Source organism: Heterodontus francisci, chromosome 16 (assembly GCF_036365525.1).
Source record: "Heterodontus francisci isolate sHetFra1 chromosome 16, sHetFra1.hap1, whole genome shotgun sequence".
NCBI lineage: Eukaryota > Metazoa > Chordata > Chondrichthyes > Heterodontiformes > Heterodontidae > Heterodontus > Heterodontus francisci.
The window spans coordinates 99,014,725-99,033,273 of NC_090386.1; the positions used below are offsets into that span (position 1 = coordinate 99,014,725).

The 18,549-nt window shown below is 44.8% G+C and overlaps 1 protein-coding gene across 12 annotated transcripts in view; it reads left to right on the forward strand.

Annotated features, from left to right (window-relative positions):
- Window positions 1-18,149, forward strand: part of ralgapb (Ral GTPase activating protein non-catalytic subunit beta) — a 180,968-nt gene extending 162,819 nt beyond the window's left edge. For 11 of the 12 annotated variants that reach the window (XM_068048704.1, XM_068048703.1, XM_068048702.1 and 8 more), the window contains 4 exons: window positions 395-503; window positions 1,094-1,172; window positions 3,562-3,710; window positions 14,542-18,149. In XM_068048704.1, the coding sequence (XP_067904805.1) occupies window positions 395-503; window positions 1,094-1,172; window positions 3,562-3,710; window positions 14,542-14,735 (531 nt within the window). In that variant the 3' untranslated portion in view covers window positions 14,736-18,149. Of the gene's footprint in view, window positions 1-394; window positions 504-1,093; window positions 1,173-3,561; window positions 3,711-10,384; window positions 10,639-14,541 lie in introns of all 12 variants that reach the window. The other variant, XR_010976594.1, reaches the window with a different exon arrangement.
- The last annotated feature ends 400 nt before the right edge of the window (window positions 18,150-18,549 follow it).

The following is an 18,549-nucleotide window of genomic DNA, read 5'->3' on the forward strand; positions in this document are numbered from 1 at the left end:
ACTGTCAGAGGTGCCATCTTTTAGGTGTATTTTAAACAAAAATCCCATCTGCCTTCTCAAATTAAGATAAAAGATCCCAAGGCACTCTTCAAAGAAGAGCAGGGGATTTCTCCCCAGTGCCCTGGTCAGTATTCATCCTTTAACTAACATGGCTGAAAACCTTATCTGATCATTCATCTCATTGCTGTTCATGAGACCTTAATGTGCACAAATTTATTGCCACATTTGTCTACATTACAACAGTGACTACACTTCAAAAGCAATTCATTTGAATGTGAAGTGCTTTGGGATGTCCTGCAGGATATGAAAGATGTTATATAAATACAGGTTATTTCTTTTACTATAAATCATCGAAGCCACCTGTCATTTTACTGAGTATTTTTCCCTTCTATAGCTGAGTCCTACACAAAAAACTAAGAAGCTGCCACTTGGTCGAACCATTCCTCCGCTGGGCCCTGAAACAAAGGTCATTGTTGTGTGGGTCGAACGCTTTGATGACATAGGTATAGTATTTTTAAGAGCATTTTAACAGCCGCTGTGTTAACTGCACCATCAAATACTGCTTTGTGTTACTGATCTATTTTCAGTTGTACAGCTGTAATTCACATAAATCATATTCAGTAAAGAATTTATAAATTTCAGTATAGAAGGAAAGTGCTTTGTCTCCCAGACCTGTAAAATTATAGTCCTTACTGTATGGGTGTTTGGTCATGTGTGTATTTTTGATCTCTCAGGGAATCAAGGGATATGAGAAGCAAGCGGGAAAGTGGAATTGAGGTAGAAGAGATCAGCTGTCAGTTCTGAAGAAGGGTCACTGACCTGAAACGTTAATTCTACTTCTCTCTCCACAGATGCTGTCAGACCTGCTGAGTATTTCCAGCATTTCTTGGTTTTTATTTCAGCTATAATATTGAATGGTGGAGCAGGCTGAAGAGGTCGAATGGTCTACTCCTAATTCTTATGTTCTCATATAGTTTCGTACATGCTGTTACTCCCGGTCAGCCTATGACTTCTTCAGGCACTTTATAGCATGTCTAATCCCTCTTCTATTGCTGTGGTATAAAATGTCTAATATTTTGTGACATTTTTGTAGAGAATTTTCCTCTGAATGATCTTCTGCCAGAGACCAGTACTGGAGTAGAGACCACTACAAACAGCAGCACATCTCTCAGGTACTTTCACTCCTAATTTTGACTCTTTTTAAAAAGCTATTGAATCCACCCTTTCTACTCTTTCTTGAGACTTGCTGAGATCTTTTTCTGATTTTAAGTTATTGGTCAGAATTTTTCGTTGGGCAGGAGGCCCCATCCACCGGCTGAAATGTCAGTGGTGGGCCTTCCTCCACCGGGCCTGGGGAGCCAGACAGGGATTTTATACTCTCCAGGCCCTTAATTGGTCTTGGGTGGGACTCCCACCATCTTGAGGCAGTTCTTAGTCCCAGCAGCGCCACTGGGAGTGGTGGCCACAGCTGGGACTACACCCAGCCATCGCAAGAAAGATGAAGGACAACCCCAGAATTAAGGTAAGTTGCCAGGACCAATCGGCCTGGCCCTGGCGAGGCAAGGGGGTTCGGTTGGGGGGACGGGGATGTTGTGCGTTGGGGCGGTTGGGGCTTTAGGGGAGGCCCTCCGTGGGGCACAGCGTGCCGATCAGGTGGGCGCCCCCTCCCCCAACCCGCAAGAAGGCCAGGCGGACGTTTTGAGGCCTCAGCCGCCCGCCAGCCAAGCGCAAAATACCTGTGGCGGTGGGCGGAGGCCCATAAGTGCCAGTTAATTGGCCACTTAGTGGCCTTGATTGGCGTGGGGAGGGCAGGCCGTTTCTCGTCGCTGCCATCCCATCCATGTAAAATTGCAGTGGGGTCGGGAATGACCCCCCAACTCCCCACCCCACCACCAGCCTGCTTGTTTGGGGGGGGGAGCATAAAATTATGGCCATTTGTTTCGCAGGGTTTAGAGGCTCTAATTTTGCATCAACTTGAGCAGCTCTGGGGTTTCAGTGGCTCTGTGCTGGGCCGCAGAAGGCTTCTGTTGCTTTCTGGTGAAAGCTTCATTAGGATATTCAGTTGGGGGCATGTGTTACAACCGAGATGGGAGAAGTACACTGTCTTTTCTAGTTCCACTTCTCCACAGGTCACAATATCTATTTAAATGTTTACCCAGTTACTGATACGGTCAATCATATACTCTACTATTTATCCCAGAATAAAATACGCCAACCAGGTTTCTTTAATAAACAACAAAATTATTAGTTTATTATAAAACAAGACTTATCCAGTAAAAAAGCAAAGCATTAACACACAGATTGAAATATGGAAGTTCCCTAAGGTATGGAAGGAGGTCAGTTGTCCCTATTTGTCTGGCACTGGGTATACAGAGACAGGTCACTGGGATCTTTTCAGAAGTTTTTGTTCAGGAGATGTCAAGAAATAGTCTAGTAGGCTTTCCAGGAGAAATGTGGCATCGGGGTTTCAGTTATCACACTCTGGATTTGCAGGATTTTTTCAAAGAGGTAGAGAAAGAGGAGCTGACACACTGGATTTTTCAGGGTCTCTTGGAGAGCTAGGGGTTTCTTCTCAGCAGACTACAAAACCAACTGCTTTTCAACACTGTCCACACCCCAACTGAACCAAAACAATATCTCAGAAGCGAAACCAATTCCTGACTCTCGTAAATCTTGACATGTCACTTCTCTGTAAACATCTCTCCCAAGTCACCAAGGTTTCTGTTCTTTATTTATCGTAAGGCATGTAATATCCAGTAAAGATTGAAAGGACACTTGAGGTGTTTGAAAACAGTGAACTTCCAACAACAAAAGTCCAGCATCTATGAAATTTTCAGCCTTCCAAAATAAATTCATTTCCACAATTTAAATGAGTCCTCAAAAAAAATAACAAAAAATTGAAGCATTTTCATAAACACATGTCTTTTCTGCCCCCGGAAGCCTGATGCTTCACTCTCATAGCCCAAGAACAGCGTTGTACACTGGTAAAAGTTGCGGCAAAGCTAGCTCCTGCAAGTGCACAGCCATTAGCAGAACTTGCGAAGCTTAATTTTGCTGTGATTTTTATAAGAGTTCATTGTTGGGTGTGTTTGTGCTGTTTTTTACACCTTTGGTTGTCCAGTTGTTTGTTTGGATTGGACCTTTGGTTTAAAGTTTCTTTTTGTGTATTAATTGAAGTTTTGCTCTCCCTATTTAAAACTAGCTTTCCTGAAACAGATGCAACGCCGGTATTTGTATTGTCTTCGGGAGACAGGATGAAGAGCACATTCGTGCTTCTGCTGAAGATCAGCTGATTTCCCTTACCCCCCTTCTCTGAACTTCCCTTGTAGATGGCACTGTGAGGAGAGGTGGGGGGTGTTGGTTGGACTACTGGCACCACCTAAACAAGGGGATGCTTTAAAAACCTGACCCGATCCCTCTGCAGGGGACTGTATTATGGCATAAGATTCTGTGGCTACCCATCCTTTCTGTAATTTAGGAACTTGTGCCTATGATGAATGAGAAAATGCCTGTTTGTACAGACTGAATCAAGTGTTTTTCCTTTATCTGGTCTCGTTTTAGGACCACCACGTCAGACAAGGATGTGCCGGTCATTTTCATCCATCCCTTGAAGACTGGTCTCTTCAGAATAAAGGTTCAAGGGGCTACAGGGAAGTTCAGCATGGTGATTCCATTGGTTGATGGAATGGTAGTGAGTCGGCGAGCATTAGGTAAGGGTGCCAACTGGCAGAGAATTAAATGTTCTACTTCATGGTTTGAGTCAAGTGGATGATTGTGTGCCTGCTCAAAGGTACAGCTCCTACTTGTTCCTGATGAGCCAAGCTTCATTGTATTATTCCCATTCACCCGTGTTGTGAAGAAATGGGAAGGATATTGACAGGATGTCATGGTGTATTGCAGAACCAGCACAAGCTGCCTCTTAAGTTGTAGGTGCAGCATTCCATTTGCAATGTCCCACTCACTGTGTTCCCCACCTCCGCTATCTACAAGGTTCACAAAGTCACTCCAAAGATGCAGATGTAACCATTTAAAGCAGCTGAGATCTCTTGCACCACACAAAAAAATTGCATTTGTGACTTTGAGACTGAATAGTCATTTGTCTTTACCAGCATCCAGCAGTCAAGAAGCATCAGACAAAACCTCCTGTTCCCAAAGGATGTTTCTTGCCTCTTATGGCACTGTCATTGCTTTGCTTGCTTTAAATGTGTCCCTGTGATACTCTTGCTATATCAGGACAACGCTGTAAATGACATGGGATATTAAGTATCTGTATTCAGAGCTGTGCTGTCTCCCATCTCACTGCAGATTCACTAACAAGTAATACGAACATATGAATTAGGAGCAGGAGTAGGCCACTCGGCCCTTTGAGCCTGCTCCGCCATTCAATAAGTTCATGGCGAAACTGATTACTCCACATTTCCACCTAGCCCCCGGTAACCTTCCACCCACTTCCTTATCAAGAATCTATCTACCACTGCCTTAAAAATATTCAAAGACTCTGCTTCCACCCCCTTTTGAGGAAGAGAATTCCAAACACTCAGGACCCTCAGAGAAAAAATTTCTCCTCATCTCTGTCTTAAATGGGCGACCCCTTATTTTTAAACAGTGACCCCTAGTTCTAGATTCTCCCACAAGGGGAAACATCCTTTCCACATCCACCCTGTCAAGACCACTCAGGATCTTATATGTTTCAATCAAGTCATATCTTACTCTTCTAAATTCCAGTGGATACAAGCCTAGCCTGTCCAATCTTTTCTCATAAGACAGCCCACCCATTCCAGGTATTAGTCTAGTAAACCTTCTCTGTACTGCCTCCAATGTATTTGCATCCTTCCTTAAATAAGGAGACCAGTACTGTACACAGTACTCCAGATGTGGTCTCACCAATGCCCTGTATAGCTGGAGCATAACCTCCCTACTTTTGTATTCAGTTCCCCTCACAATAAATGATAACATTCTATTAGCTTTCCTAATTACTTGATGTACCTACATACTAACCTTTTGCAATTCATGCACTAGGACACCCAGATCCCTCTGCATCTCAGAGCTTTGCAATCTCTCACCATTTAGATAATATGCTTTTTTTATTATTATTGCCAAAATGCACATTTTCCCACATTGTCGTCCCTTTGCCAGATCTTTGCCCACTACTTAATCTCTCTGTATCCCTTTCTAGCCTCCTTATGTCCTCTTCACAAGTTACTTTCTTAACTATCTTTGTGTCATCAGCAAATTTAACAACCATACCTTCGGTCCCTTCATCCAAGTCATTTATATAAATTGTTACGGCCCCAGCACAGATTCCTGTGGCACACCAATTGTTACATCTTGCCAACCAGAAAATGACCCATTTATGCCTACTCTTTTTATTTCCTGTTAGCTAACCAACCTTCTATCCAAATCAATATGTTTCCCCCTACACCATTAGCTTTTATTTTCTGCAATAACCTTTGATGTGGCACCTTATCAAATGCCTTCTGGAAATTTAAGGACAGTACATCCACCGTTTCCCCTTTATCCACATCACATGTTACTTCAAAGAACTCCAATAAATTGGTTAAACCTGATTTCCCTTTCACAAAACCATGTTGACTCTGCCTGATTACCTTGAATTTTTCTAAGTGCCCTGCTATAACATCTTTAATAATAGCTTCTTACATTTTCCATATGACAGCTGTTAAGCCACCTGGCCTGTAGTTTCCTGCTCCCTTTTTGAATAAAGGAATTACATTGGCACTGCAGCAACTCGCCAAGCCTCTTTCAACAGCACCTTGCAAACCTACAACCTCTACCACCTAGAAGAACAAGGGCAGTAGATGCATGGGAACACCACCACCTGCAAGTTCCCCTCTAAGTCAAACACCACCCTGATTTGGAACTATATCGCCGTTCCTTCACTGTCACTGAATCAAAGTCCTGGAACTTCCTCCCTAACAGCACTGTGGGTGTACCACGTGGACTGCAACGGTTCAAGAAGGCGGCTTACCACCACCTTCTCGAGGACAGTGAGGGATGGGCAATAAATGCTGCCCTTGCCAGTGAAGCCCACATCCCATCAGCTGTTTGTTCATTGAGAATGTTCAACTAAAGTAGGGAGACATACTTCAAATAACAATGGCCAGTACTTACTGACCACCTGAAATCAAATGGAAATTTTTGATGAGTAATAAAATCACTAATTGAGATAAAATTAGGGAGTGGGGTGTTGATCGTTTTATACTTCAGTTCATATTCATGGTATCAAGCTTGGAAGAAGGAGGTTTAAATGGAGACCAGCTCAGAATTTGGGGTGCTTTCGAGGCACAAGGTCTTCCTGACTACAGCTTCACTGGTATCTCAGATCTGTCAGCTCATGTACCTCATTCCAGTACTCTCACTCTGAGCATGAGTCTGGAGTGTAAATGTCAACAGGCCCTTCAGCTGGGGATGACCATTGGGGCTGGTCTATTGTGTGGGATGGGGGATGATGATCATCAGGGCTGCTCCATTGTGAGAGGGAGGGGGAAGAGCGGGGAGTGAAGGGGTCTGTTTTGGTGATGAGTTTGGTATAACAAACTGGAATTCTGCAGCCTCAAAAAGGGAAGTCAATTCAGAGCAGCAAACAGGTTCACAGGCTCCCAGTTGGAAGGGGTGGGTTTGGGACAGGTAGTGTCAACAGCACAGAAGGATGCCATTCACCCCATCAAATCATGCCGCCTTTTTGCGGAGCAATCCAATCAGACCCATTCCCTAGCTCTATCCTTGTAGCCCTGCAAGTTTATTTCCTTCAAGTGCCCATCCAATTTCCTTTTGAAATAGTTCATTGTCTCAGCTTCCACTGCCCTCATGGTTAGCGAGTTCCAGGTCGTTACCACCTGCTGCATAAAAAAGCTCTTGCTCACATCCCCTCTGCATCTCTTTCCCAAGACCTTAAATCTGTGACCCCTAGTCCTTGTACCATCAGCTAATGGGAACAGCTTTTCTTGTCTACCCTATCCAAACCTGTCAGAATCTCCCCTCAATCTCCTTTGCTCCAAGGAGAACAATCCCAGCTTCTCCAACCTAACCTGGTAGCTAAAATTCCTCATCCCTGGAACCATTCTGATAAATCTCCTCTGCACCCTCTCAAGGACCCTCACATCCTTCCTAAAGTGTGGTGACCAGAACTGGACGCAATACTCCAGTTGTGGCCGAACCAGAGCTTTATAAAGGTTCAGCATAACTTCCTGCTTTTGTACTCGATGCCTCTATTTATGAATCCCAAGATCCGCGATGCTTTACTAACTACACTCTCAAATGTCCTGCCATCTTTAAAGGTCTATGCACATGAACCCCTAGGTCCCACTGTCCCTGTACACTCTTTAGAATTGTGCCATTAAGTCTTTATTGCCTGGCCTTATCCCTTTTGCCAAAACGCATCACCTCACATTATTCTGTATTAAATTCCATCTGCCACTCGTCTGCCAACTCTGCTAGCCTATTCATGTCCTGTTACAGTTGATTGGTATCATCCTCACTGTTTGCCACACCTCCAAGTTTGGTATCATTGGCAAATTTTGAAATCTTATTCAATTATCCAGGTCATTTATGCACATCAAAAAAAAAAAGTGGTCCTAGCACTGAACCTTAGGGAGCACCTCCAGTCTGAAAAGCAACCATTTACCATGACTCACTGTTTTCTGTCCTTAAGCCAGTTTTTAGGCTGCGTTTGCTGACAACGCAACCACTGGTACTAGCACATGAACAAATGCAGCCTCTTCCATTGAAACGTCACTATCTGTGACATCTTAGCCAGCTGCCAGTAGTAAAGATGGCGCTACCCAAGTCATCACAAAAATCAAATTTAACCTGAAAATCCCCTCAATGATTGCCATCGCCGCCTCTATCCCACCCCCAACAGTCTCCCGCTGCCTCCTGCCATTGCACATCTCTTTGCTGCTCCCTTCTTCGCCATCTTCTCACCGCTCATTCCCCGCTGCCTTCCCTTAGCCAATCGTTCCGGCCTCACCGCTCTACCTGCCTCCAGCCAAGCTGTTCCAGTACAGCTACAACATTGGCATCTACCCTGCAATGTGGAAATTTGCCCAGGTATGTCCTGTACACAAAAAGCAGGACAAGTCCAACCCGGCCAATTACCGCCCCATCAGCCTACTCTCAATCATCAGTAAAGTGATGGAAGGTGTCATCAACAGTGCCATCAAGTGGCACTTGCTTAGCAATAACTTGCTCTGTGACGCTCAGTTTGGGTTTCGCCAGGGCCACACAGCTCCTGACCTCATTACAGCTTTGGTTCAAACATGGACAAAAGAGCTGAACTCGAGGTGAGGTGAGAGTGACTGCCCTTGACATCAAGGCAGCATTTGACCGAGTATGGCATCAAGGAGCCCTAGCAAAACTGAGGTCAATGGGAATCGGGGGGAAAACCCTCCGCTGGTGGAGTCATGCCTAGCGCAAAGGAAAATGGTTGTGGTTGTTGGAGGTCAGTCATCTGAGCTCCAGGACATCACTGCAGGAGTTCCTCAGGGTAGTGTCCTGGGCCCAACCATCTTCAGCTGCTTCATCAATGACCTTCCTTCAATCATAAGGTCAGAAGTGGGGATGTTCGCTGATGATTGCACAATGTTCAGCACCATTCGTGACTCCTCAGATACTGAAGTAGTCCATGTAGAAATGCAGCAAGACCTGGACAATATCCAGGCTTGGGCTGATAAGTGGCAAATAACATTCGCGCCACACAAGTGCCAGGCAATGACCATCTCCAACAAGAGAGAATCTGACCATCTCCCCTTGACATTCAACAGCATTACCATCGCTGAATCCCCCACTATCAACATCCTAGGGGCTACCATTGACCAGAAACTGAACTGGAGTAGCCATATAAATACCGTGGCTACAAGAGCAGGTCAGAGGCTAGGAATCCTGTGGCGAGTAACTCGCCTCCTGACTCCCCAAAACCTGTCCACCATCTAGAAGGCACAAGTCAGGAGTGTGATGGAATACTCTCCACTTGCCTGGATGGGTGCAGCTCCAACAACACTCAAGAAGCTCGACACCATCCAGGACAAAGCAGCCGCTTGATTGGCACCCCATCTACAAACATTCACTCCCTCCACCACCGACGCACAGTGGCAGCAGTGTGTACCATCTACAAGATGCACTGCAGCAATGCACCAAGGCTCCTCGGACAGCACCTTCCAAACCCGCGACCTCTACCAACTGGAAGGACAAGGGCAGCAAATACATGGGAACACCACCACCTGCAAGTTCCCCTCCAAGTCACACACCATCCAACTTGGAACTATATCACCGTTCCTTCACTGTCGCTGGGTCAAAATCCTGGAACTCCCTTCCTAACAGCACTGTGGGTATACCTACCCCAAATGGACTGTAGCGGTTCAAGAAGGCAGCTCACCACCACCTTCTCGAGGGCAATTAGGGATGGGCAATAAATGCTGGCCTGGCCAGCGTCGCCCACATCCCATGAATGAATTTTTTTTTTTAAAAGCCGCTCACTCCCTGTTCCTTGCTTCTCCCACCCCACCCCGCTCTCCAGCCAGTCGCTCCCTGCTTCTCCCCACCCTCCCCCTTCCAGCTGCTCGCTCCAGGTCACGCCACTTCCCTCCCCTCAGCCACTCGCTCTCACGTTCGATCGTTCCCCGCCGTCCGAAGAAGCGAGAGTTACGGGGCAATGTGGGAGTGAGTGGCCGAGAGGAGGGAAGCAGTGCATCCTGGAGTGAGCGGCCGGAGGCGGGGCGGGGGGGGGAGAAAGCATTGAGGACGGGAGCGAGCAGCCGAGGGGGGAGCGCGGTAGATGTGGCGGGATAGAGTAGCTGGGGGGGGGAGAAATGAGTGGGGGGGGAGCAAGTGGCTGAGGGAAGGCAGTGGTGTGGCAGGGATCAAGCGGGGGTGAAGTGGTGATTGAAGCAGGGATGGTGGGAGGGAGCAGAGTACGGGTGAATGAATACGGCTATTGAGTGAGGACGTCATTGCACGGCGACGTCATGTGCATGCATTCATACAGGCAAGCTGGCAAATGTTTGCACGCACTGATGACGTCCCTGATTGCTCTGCGCATGCTCTGTGTTGTCAGGAGTCACTTTCCTTTTTTTGTCCAAGCTGACACTGACCCTCCTATTCCATAAGCATCAATTTTGGTAGCCAGTCTTTTTTGTAGTACTTTCTCAAAGGCTTTCTTAAAATCCATATGGATGATATCCAGCACATTTCCCTTCAACAACCTTCTCTGTTACTTCATTAGAAAAAATCAATTAGATTAGTCAAGCATGATCTGTCTTTTACAAATCCATGCTGGCTATCCTTAATTAACTAATTAACTCAAACCTTTCCAAGTGTCTGTTAATTTTTTTTTCCCTAATTATTATTTCTAAAACTTTACCCACCACAGATGTTAAACTGACCAGCCTGTAGGTACTAGGAATGTGCTTCGACCTTTTCTTGAACAAGGGTATAACATTTGCTGCTCTCCAATCCTCTGGCACCTCCCCCGTATCTAGGGAAGATTATGACGAGCCCTTCCAAACAGATGCCCGATGGTATTGTCTTGCACAGATGGCAAGCAACAGCTGCAGTAGCTTCTGGGAAGGGTGGTTGACATCAGAGCTCATTGGTGATACAGGAGGATGTTGTAATGAAACAATGGTAAGCAAGGTTGGTGTTGAGCGCGAATTTTCCCCTCTCCGGGAACTATATAGTGGATGCGGAGCAGACTACCAAAAAATAGTTAATTCTGAAAAAAATTAACTTGAAAAGAAACTGCTTCAATATGGAGAAAAGGGGCAGAGACCATTATTCCCTATTCTCAGGGTGTGGTGTCCGTGCCAGACTGGCATTTATTGTCTATCCCTGAATCATTGGTGCGAAGTGTGGGACTGGCTGAGCAGCTGGTGTAGAAGGGAGGGTTTCAGATATCTGGACCATTGGGCTCTCTTCAGGGACAGATGGGACCTGTACAAGGAGGACGGGTTGCATCTAAACTGGAAGGGTACTAATATCCTGGCTGCAAGGTTTGCTAGCGTCACTCGGGAGGGTTTAAACTAGTGTGGCAGGGGGGTGGGAACCAGAGCAGTAGGACAGCTAGTGAAATAAATGAGGAGGACATAGTAAATAAGGCCAGTCGGACTAAGGAAGAGCAGGGAAGGAGATGTTGCTGAGCACAGCAGGACTGGTGGTCTGAAGTGCATTTGTTTCAATGCGAGAAGTATAACAGGTAAGGCAGATGAACTTAGAGCTTGGATTAGTACTTGGAAATATGATGATGTTGCTATTACAGAGACTTGGTTGAGGGAGGGGCAGGATTGGCAGCTAAATGTTCCAGGCTTTAGAAGCTTTAGGATAGAGGGGGTTGTAAAAGGGGTGGGGGCGTTGCATTACTGGTTAAGGAGAATATCACAGCTGTACTGCGGGAGGACACCTCAGAGAGGACATGCAGCGAGGCAATATGGGTGGAGCTCAGGAATAGGAAGGATGCAGTCACGATGTTGGGGGTTTACTACAGGCCTCCCAACAGCCAGCGGGAGGTAGAGGAGCAGATATATAGACAGATTTTGGAAAGATGTAAAGGTAACAGGGTTGTGGTGGTGGGTGATTTTAACTTCCCCTATATTGACTGGGACTCACTTAGCGCTAGGGGCTTGGATGGGGCAGAATTTGTGAGGAGCATCCAGGAGGGCTTCTTGAAACAATATGTAGATAGTCCAACTAGGGATGGGGCCATTCTGGATCTGGTATTGGGGAATGAGCCCGGCCAGGTGGTCGAAGTTTCAGTAGGGGAGCATTTCGGGAACAGTGACCATAATTCCATACGTTTTAAGGTACTTGTGGATAAGGATAAGAGTAGTCCTTGGGGGAAGGCTAATTATAACAATATTAGGCAGGAACTGAAGAATTTAGATTGGGGGCGGCTGTTTGAGGGTAAATCAACATCTGACATGTGGGAGTCTTTCAAACGTCAGCTGATTAGAATCCAGGGCCAGCATGTTCCTGTGAGGAAGAAAGACAAGTTTGGCAAGTTTCGGGAAGCTTGGATAACACGGGATATTGTGAGCCTGGTCAAAAAGAAAAAGGAAGCATTTGTAAGGGCTGGAAGGCTAGGAACAGATGAAGCACTTGAGGAATATAAAGACAGTAGGAAGGAACTTAAGCAAGGAGTTAGGAGGGCTAAAAGGGGTCATGTAAAGTCATTGGCAAACAGGATTAAGGAAAATCCCAAGGCTTTTTATACATATATAAAGAGCAAGAGGGTAACCAGGGAAAGGGTTGGCCCACTCGAGGACAGAGATGGGAATCTATGTGTGGAGCCAGAGGAAATGGGTGATGTGCTAAATGAGTACTTTGCATCAGTATTCACCAAAGAGAAGGACTTGGTGGATGATGAGCCTAGGGAAGGGAGTGCAGATAGTCTCAGTCATCTCATTATCAAAAAGGAGGAGGTGTTGGGTGTTTTGCAAAGCATTAAGGTAGATAAGTCCCCAGGGCCTGATGGGATCTACCCAAGAATACTGAGGAAGGCAAGGGAAGAAATTGCTGGGGCCTTGACAGAAATCTTTGCATCTTCTTTGGCTACAGGTGAGGTCCCAGAGGACTGGAGAATAGCCTTTGTTTAAGAAGGGTGGCAAGGATAATCCAGGAAATTATAGGCCGGTGAGCCTTATGTCAGTGGTACGGAAACTATTAGAGAGGATTATTCGGGACAGGATTTACTCCCATTTGGAAACAAACGAACATATTAGCGAGAGACAGCATGGTTTTGTGAAGGGGAGGTCGTGTCTTACTAATTTGATTGAGTTCTTTGAGGAAGTGCCGAAGATGATTGATGAAGGAAGGGCAGTGGATGTTATCTATATGGACTTTAGTAAAGCCTTTGACAAGGTCACGCATGGCAGACTGGTACAAAAGGTGGAAGTCACACGGGATCAGAGGTGAGCTGGCAAGATGGATACAGAACTGGCTCGGTCATAGAAGACAGAGGGTATCAGTGGATGGGTGTTTTTCTGAATGGAGGGTTGTGACTAGTGGTGTTCTGCAGGGATCAGTGCTGGGACCTTTGCTGTTTGTAGTATATATAAATGATTTGGAGGAAAATGTAGCTGGTCTGATTAGTAAGTTTGCGGACAACACAAAGGTTGGTGGAGTTGCGGATAATGATGAGGATTGTCAGAGGATACAGCAGGATATAGATCGGTTGGAGACTTGGGCGGAGAAATGGCAGATGGAGTTTAATCCGGACAAATGTGAGGTAATGCATTTTGGAAGGTCTAATGCAGGCAGGAGGTATACAGTAAATGGCAGAACCCTTAGGAGTATTAACAGGCAGAGAGATCTGGGCGTACAGGTCCACAGGTCACTGAAAGTGGCAACGCAGGTGGATAAGGTAGTCAAGGAGGCATACGGCATGCTTGCCTTCATCGGTCGGGGCATAGAGTATAAAAATTGGCAAGTCATGTTGCAGCTGCACAGAACCTTAGTTAGGCCACACTTAGAATATTGCGTGCAATTCTGGTCGCCACACTACCAGAAGGATGTGGAGGCTTTGGAGAGGGTACAGAGGAGGTTTATCCAGGATGTTGCCTGGTCTGGAGGGCATTAGCTATGAGGAGAGGTTGGAAAAACTCTGATTGTTTTCACTGGAACGAAGGAGGTGGAGGGGCGACATGATAGAGGTTTACAAAGTTATGAGCGGCATTGACAGAGTGGATAGACAGAAGCTTTTTCCCAGGGTGGAAGAGTCAGTTACTAGGGGGCATAGGTTTAAGGTGCGAGGGGCAAAGTTTAGAGGGGATGTGCGAGGCAAGTTCTTTACACAGAGGGTGGTGAGTGCCTGGAACTTGCTGCCGGGGGAGGTGGTGGAAGCAGATACGATAGCGACGTTTAAAAGGTATCTTGACAAATATATGAATAGGAAGGGAATAGAGGGATATGGGCCCCGGAAGTGCAGAAGGTGTTAGTTTTGGCAGGCATCAAGATTGGCGCAGGCTTGGAGGGCCGAATGGCCTGTTCCTGTGCTGTACTGTTCTTTGTTCTTTGGTGTCACACAGGCCAGGACCAGGTTAAGGATGGGAGGTTTCCTTCCCTAAAGGATATTAGTGAATCAGTTGGGCTTTTACAACAATCTGACAGCTTCATCGTCACGTACTATTGATTTCCAGATTTTTTTAAAAATTGAACTCAAATTTTCAAGCTGCTGCAGTGGGATTTGAACGCATGTTCTCCAGATTATGAATCAAGGGCGAGGGTTAACAGGTCCACCACACCTGTTTGATTCACATGGGCAGTGTTTGGTTGCAGGTGAAGAGCGAGGAGATCTTTACTAACGTAGTCATTCTCAGACTTAGGAAGCAGGCAGAATGGCAGGGTTTAAATGGCTTTTTCTTCCAATTTATGCATTCTTGAGTTGTTCTTGCATCTGCGCTGCCATGGATAGTGCTCAGCATGGAGACAGCCATTTGAAGAAAGGAGCGTAAATAGTCGGAAGGGAGAATGTTACCACTCCCAGTAAAAAATGAAACGTGATAACCTGTATCGCGTGTGTGCTTTTTGTTTCAGGGTTTTTGGTCCGACAGACCATTATAAACATCTGTCGAAGGAAGAGGCTGGAGAGTGACTCCTACAACCCTCCCCATGTAAGGAGGAAGCAGAAGATAGCGGATATTGTCCACAAATACCGCAACAAGCTCCTGGAGCCAGAGTTTTACACCTCATTGTTCCAGGAAGTGGGGCCGAAATCCCTGAACCCATAGACGCACTGAGATCCATGCCAAGAGTATTTATAAGCTATTTTACTGCTTAGTCAGGCACTTGGCCACTTGCGAATGTGATGCGAAGCACCGACTGGTATTCAGAGCTCTGGAAAGCAGTATATCCCAGCTGGTTCTGTGTAAATGTGTATTAAGGACGTAAAGTTGATTTTTGAGAAATATATAGAAACCATTTTATACCGAACTGCAAGACAGCCTTATTGAACATAACCGAATTTCTGTACAGTACTTCAAATCTGTATTATGTAGTGTATCTTTGATCAACTGTGGCAAGGTGTGCAATAGTGCTGTACTCTTAGCTCCCAGACCTTGCACTGAATCTTGCACAGATAGACAGTTGTAGAGGAGATGAGAGTTTGGGGCAGTCTCAATCCAGATACTGATGGGAGTGATTCCACTGCACAAAACTGCCCTAACTGTTCATTGTTAGCACTAAAACTAAAAAGAATGGGGCTAGGGCTTGGAAGTAGGGAGGTATCTTTTTCATTTGTCAAACTAGCTCAGTGATTTTCATTAAGACACCAAACTTATCCTAATAGCAGGCATTGTGTTTCTTCTTCACCAGAAAACACTTGTCCTAGAATCACCCTGTACAAACACTAGGATAATAGTGCAGTTATCATCAGCTTCACACAATACCCAACATGAGCAGAGGACATCAACTTGCTTTTCAATCTTCCTGATGTCCTGCAAGCTATGAATATTCCTGCTGAAGTTCCATTTATTGGGCTCTGTACTACTGCACAAAAACAGAAGGAATGTCGAACGGGTTAGCAACATGGAGAAGGTATGAATGAGTGAAGAAATCCACACAGGGTGCCAATGGTAAAGGTTCTTCACTGTCCCACCAGTGGAGCGCTCTCACAGGTATTTGTCTGAACCTCCAATCCTTGTAGTCGTGGATTAAACGTCACTCTGAACCCAGACTGTTCGAGTTTGCGTTCAGCCAGTGGAGGGGCTGTGGTATTTGTTTTTGCACCTCAGTGCAATATCCCCAAGTCTCTCTGTTCCTAGCAACCAAGTTGGGTGAAATTGATGAGACATCTGGCTGCACTTTTTTTTTTACTTCTCGTAACAAAGCAAAAAGAATTCAATGTTCACCTGTGCTTTCGCACCATACAGTGGTTCCACATTAGGCTTCACATGATGCCTGGAAGCTGCATTCACTTTAATTCTTCCTTAAACATCGAGGGGCAAGAGTTCCCTCTGCCCAGTACAACTGACTGAGAACAACCTGTAGCTCCGGACCTGTGTGATGAAAACCACTGACCTAGGCTGTAGTTTAAAATAAAATAATCCTGAAAATGCCCAAGTTTGTTTCGAAGCCTTCCGCACACCATGCAGAATTGTTTTATTATTTTTCTCATTAATCACGAAGCATTTAAAATATTTTTGCGGGTTTTATTTTTGTACAGTTATATTTTAACATCAGTAGTTTGGTCATTTCCATTTGAGAAAATAATGATTATTTTTAAAATTGTACCTCTGTTCCCAGAAGCATTAGTTTCACTTGATGAATGAACCACATTAGAAATCATACAAACTAACACACTCCAATCAAAGATCTAACAAAGCGAATAATATAACTTTAGTGAACAGTGATCAGCGCCGTTAAAAGCCAAGGTTTTGCACAATGCAGGGCCAAAACGTCACTATTCTCCCACACCCTTCAATGTCACTTGTGTTTTTAATACTGTCTGAAAGAGCAAGAAACGTCCTGCACCAGTTTTCTGCTTTTATTTTAGTTATTTAATGGGGTGTTTTTAAAAAATATTTAAAAGCCCTTTTTTGAAAAAAATAACAAATGTCATGATCTGATATTTTTCTCCTACGGTAGCCAAGCAATTAAACAGACACCAGTCCCCACTCATGCACCTGGCTTGGTGAAATCTGTGAGCCAGGATGCAGCTGATTAATCAGCCCGCCTTGCTGAGTGAGTGATGCATCTGGAGAGGGAAAGCTGGCAATGTGACTCTGTCCTGTCTGATCCTGGTAATCCTTTAAGGCAACCACTGGGCTGTATCAGTGGTCCTAATGGTTAGTTTACCAGCAACCTTGGCTGGAGAGGGAGGACGGGGGAACTGCAAAGATCTAACTAATTATATTCCAGCTGTCCCCTTGTGCATGACAGTCTCTCCTTCTGGAACTATATTCATCTAGATTTCTCATTGGAATGATTTCAGAATGCTGATTGTTTCCTATGCAATTCAAATACCAAGAAACAGACTTTGGCAATACATAATTATTAGCTTTTTGCAATGAGTGAATGAAGGACATAGTGAGCTAAACAACACATTTGATGGAAACAGAAAATGCTGGAAATGCTCGACTGCCAGACCTGCTGAGTATTTCCAGCATTTTCTATTTTGATTGCAGATTTCCAGCATCTGCAGCTTCTTGCTTTGGTGTTGAACATATTTAAGAGTGGGGAGGACAGGAGGAGATACTAGAAGCTACTGTTAAAAAACAAAATCTTGGTTATTGACAGCTCTCAGTGCCAGTATATGTTAAGTTTTTATTTTGTGCATACCTAGGATTCTTTTTTGAATACCTGTCTGGTGCACAAAGAGCTATCCTGAACGCACATTTCCATCTGTGCTGTAGGCAACACTGACTCAGTGCATGTGGTGGAGCCAGATTTACTCTTGTGTGCGAGAGCTACAGGCAGGTTGATATTACCCCAGCGCTTGGTACCAGCGTACTTTGTTTGATTTTCAAAACTGTCTGTTTAATCAGTAAAAAGTTTTTAAAAGTCCTTACCCGTAGTTGACTGCTCTCAGAAGTGCAGCTTTTATGCCCAGCTTCCAGATGTTAATATCTGGACAATAATGATGTGGTCGGGTACTGTGTGAGTCTTAATTTTAATAGGTGTAAAAGCAAAAATGTGATGCAGATCAATTCATGCAGTGAAATACAAATATTCACACAAGAGTGTTCACAATAATGGGTGTGAGTAATTTCAAAATATGCCTTCTGTAGGTCTTTCAGTCCCCAGGTTTATGTTAATCTCTGCTTAAATCTTTTATTTACACTGTTGGTGAGTGTAGTTTTACTCTTTCAGTATGCAGCAATCTAAACCTAGCATAAATTAACAAAATTTAAGCCAAATAGGATGAAACTTCAAAGAGGTATGTATGTGTCTGTTGGTAAAGGAACCATTTGTTTGTTTTATGTCAACTGAGTGACAGTTTCCATTCTGTTCTGCTAAGTGTTTTTATACCCCTCAAAAAATATATATTACTGCTAGACCCATAACTTCAGTTATTCAAATTGGTTGGCTGGTGTGACTCGACCAGCAAGTTCTCGCAATTCCTGATTATTCAAAAAAGGCTGTTGTCTGACCAACTGTGGAATCCAGTTTTTATTTCTGCTCATAAAGCTCATGTGATGATTTGAGTGATTTGGAGTTTTGGCTTTTTTTTTGTATATCAGCCTGGGGTAGTCGACATTCTTTTGGTAACCAAATAATCGCCAGTGCTGGAAATGCACAGCAGGTGGGAAGTAATTTTATCCAATCTTTTAGAAGTTGCCTCCAGAGATATTTAATGCAAAATGAGTGTTAAATCCAACTATATTAAGTCACCTGCCCTAGTGACAGGCAATGAGATGCTCTCCCTGACAGCCCAAGCCCAGATCTTCCAGATTTTGTTTGACCTGTTCTCATGCCTTCTGTTCTTAAAGTTCATCTAGTTTGAATATTCCATTTGGTGGTGTTACTTGGCTGTTGCAACCTCACTTGTATCATTTCAAGAGCCTCTGAGAGCAGAGCGTAAACCCACCTCTGCATCTTAACTTG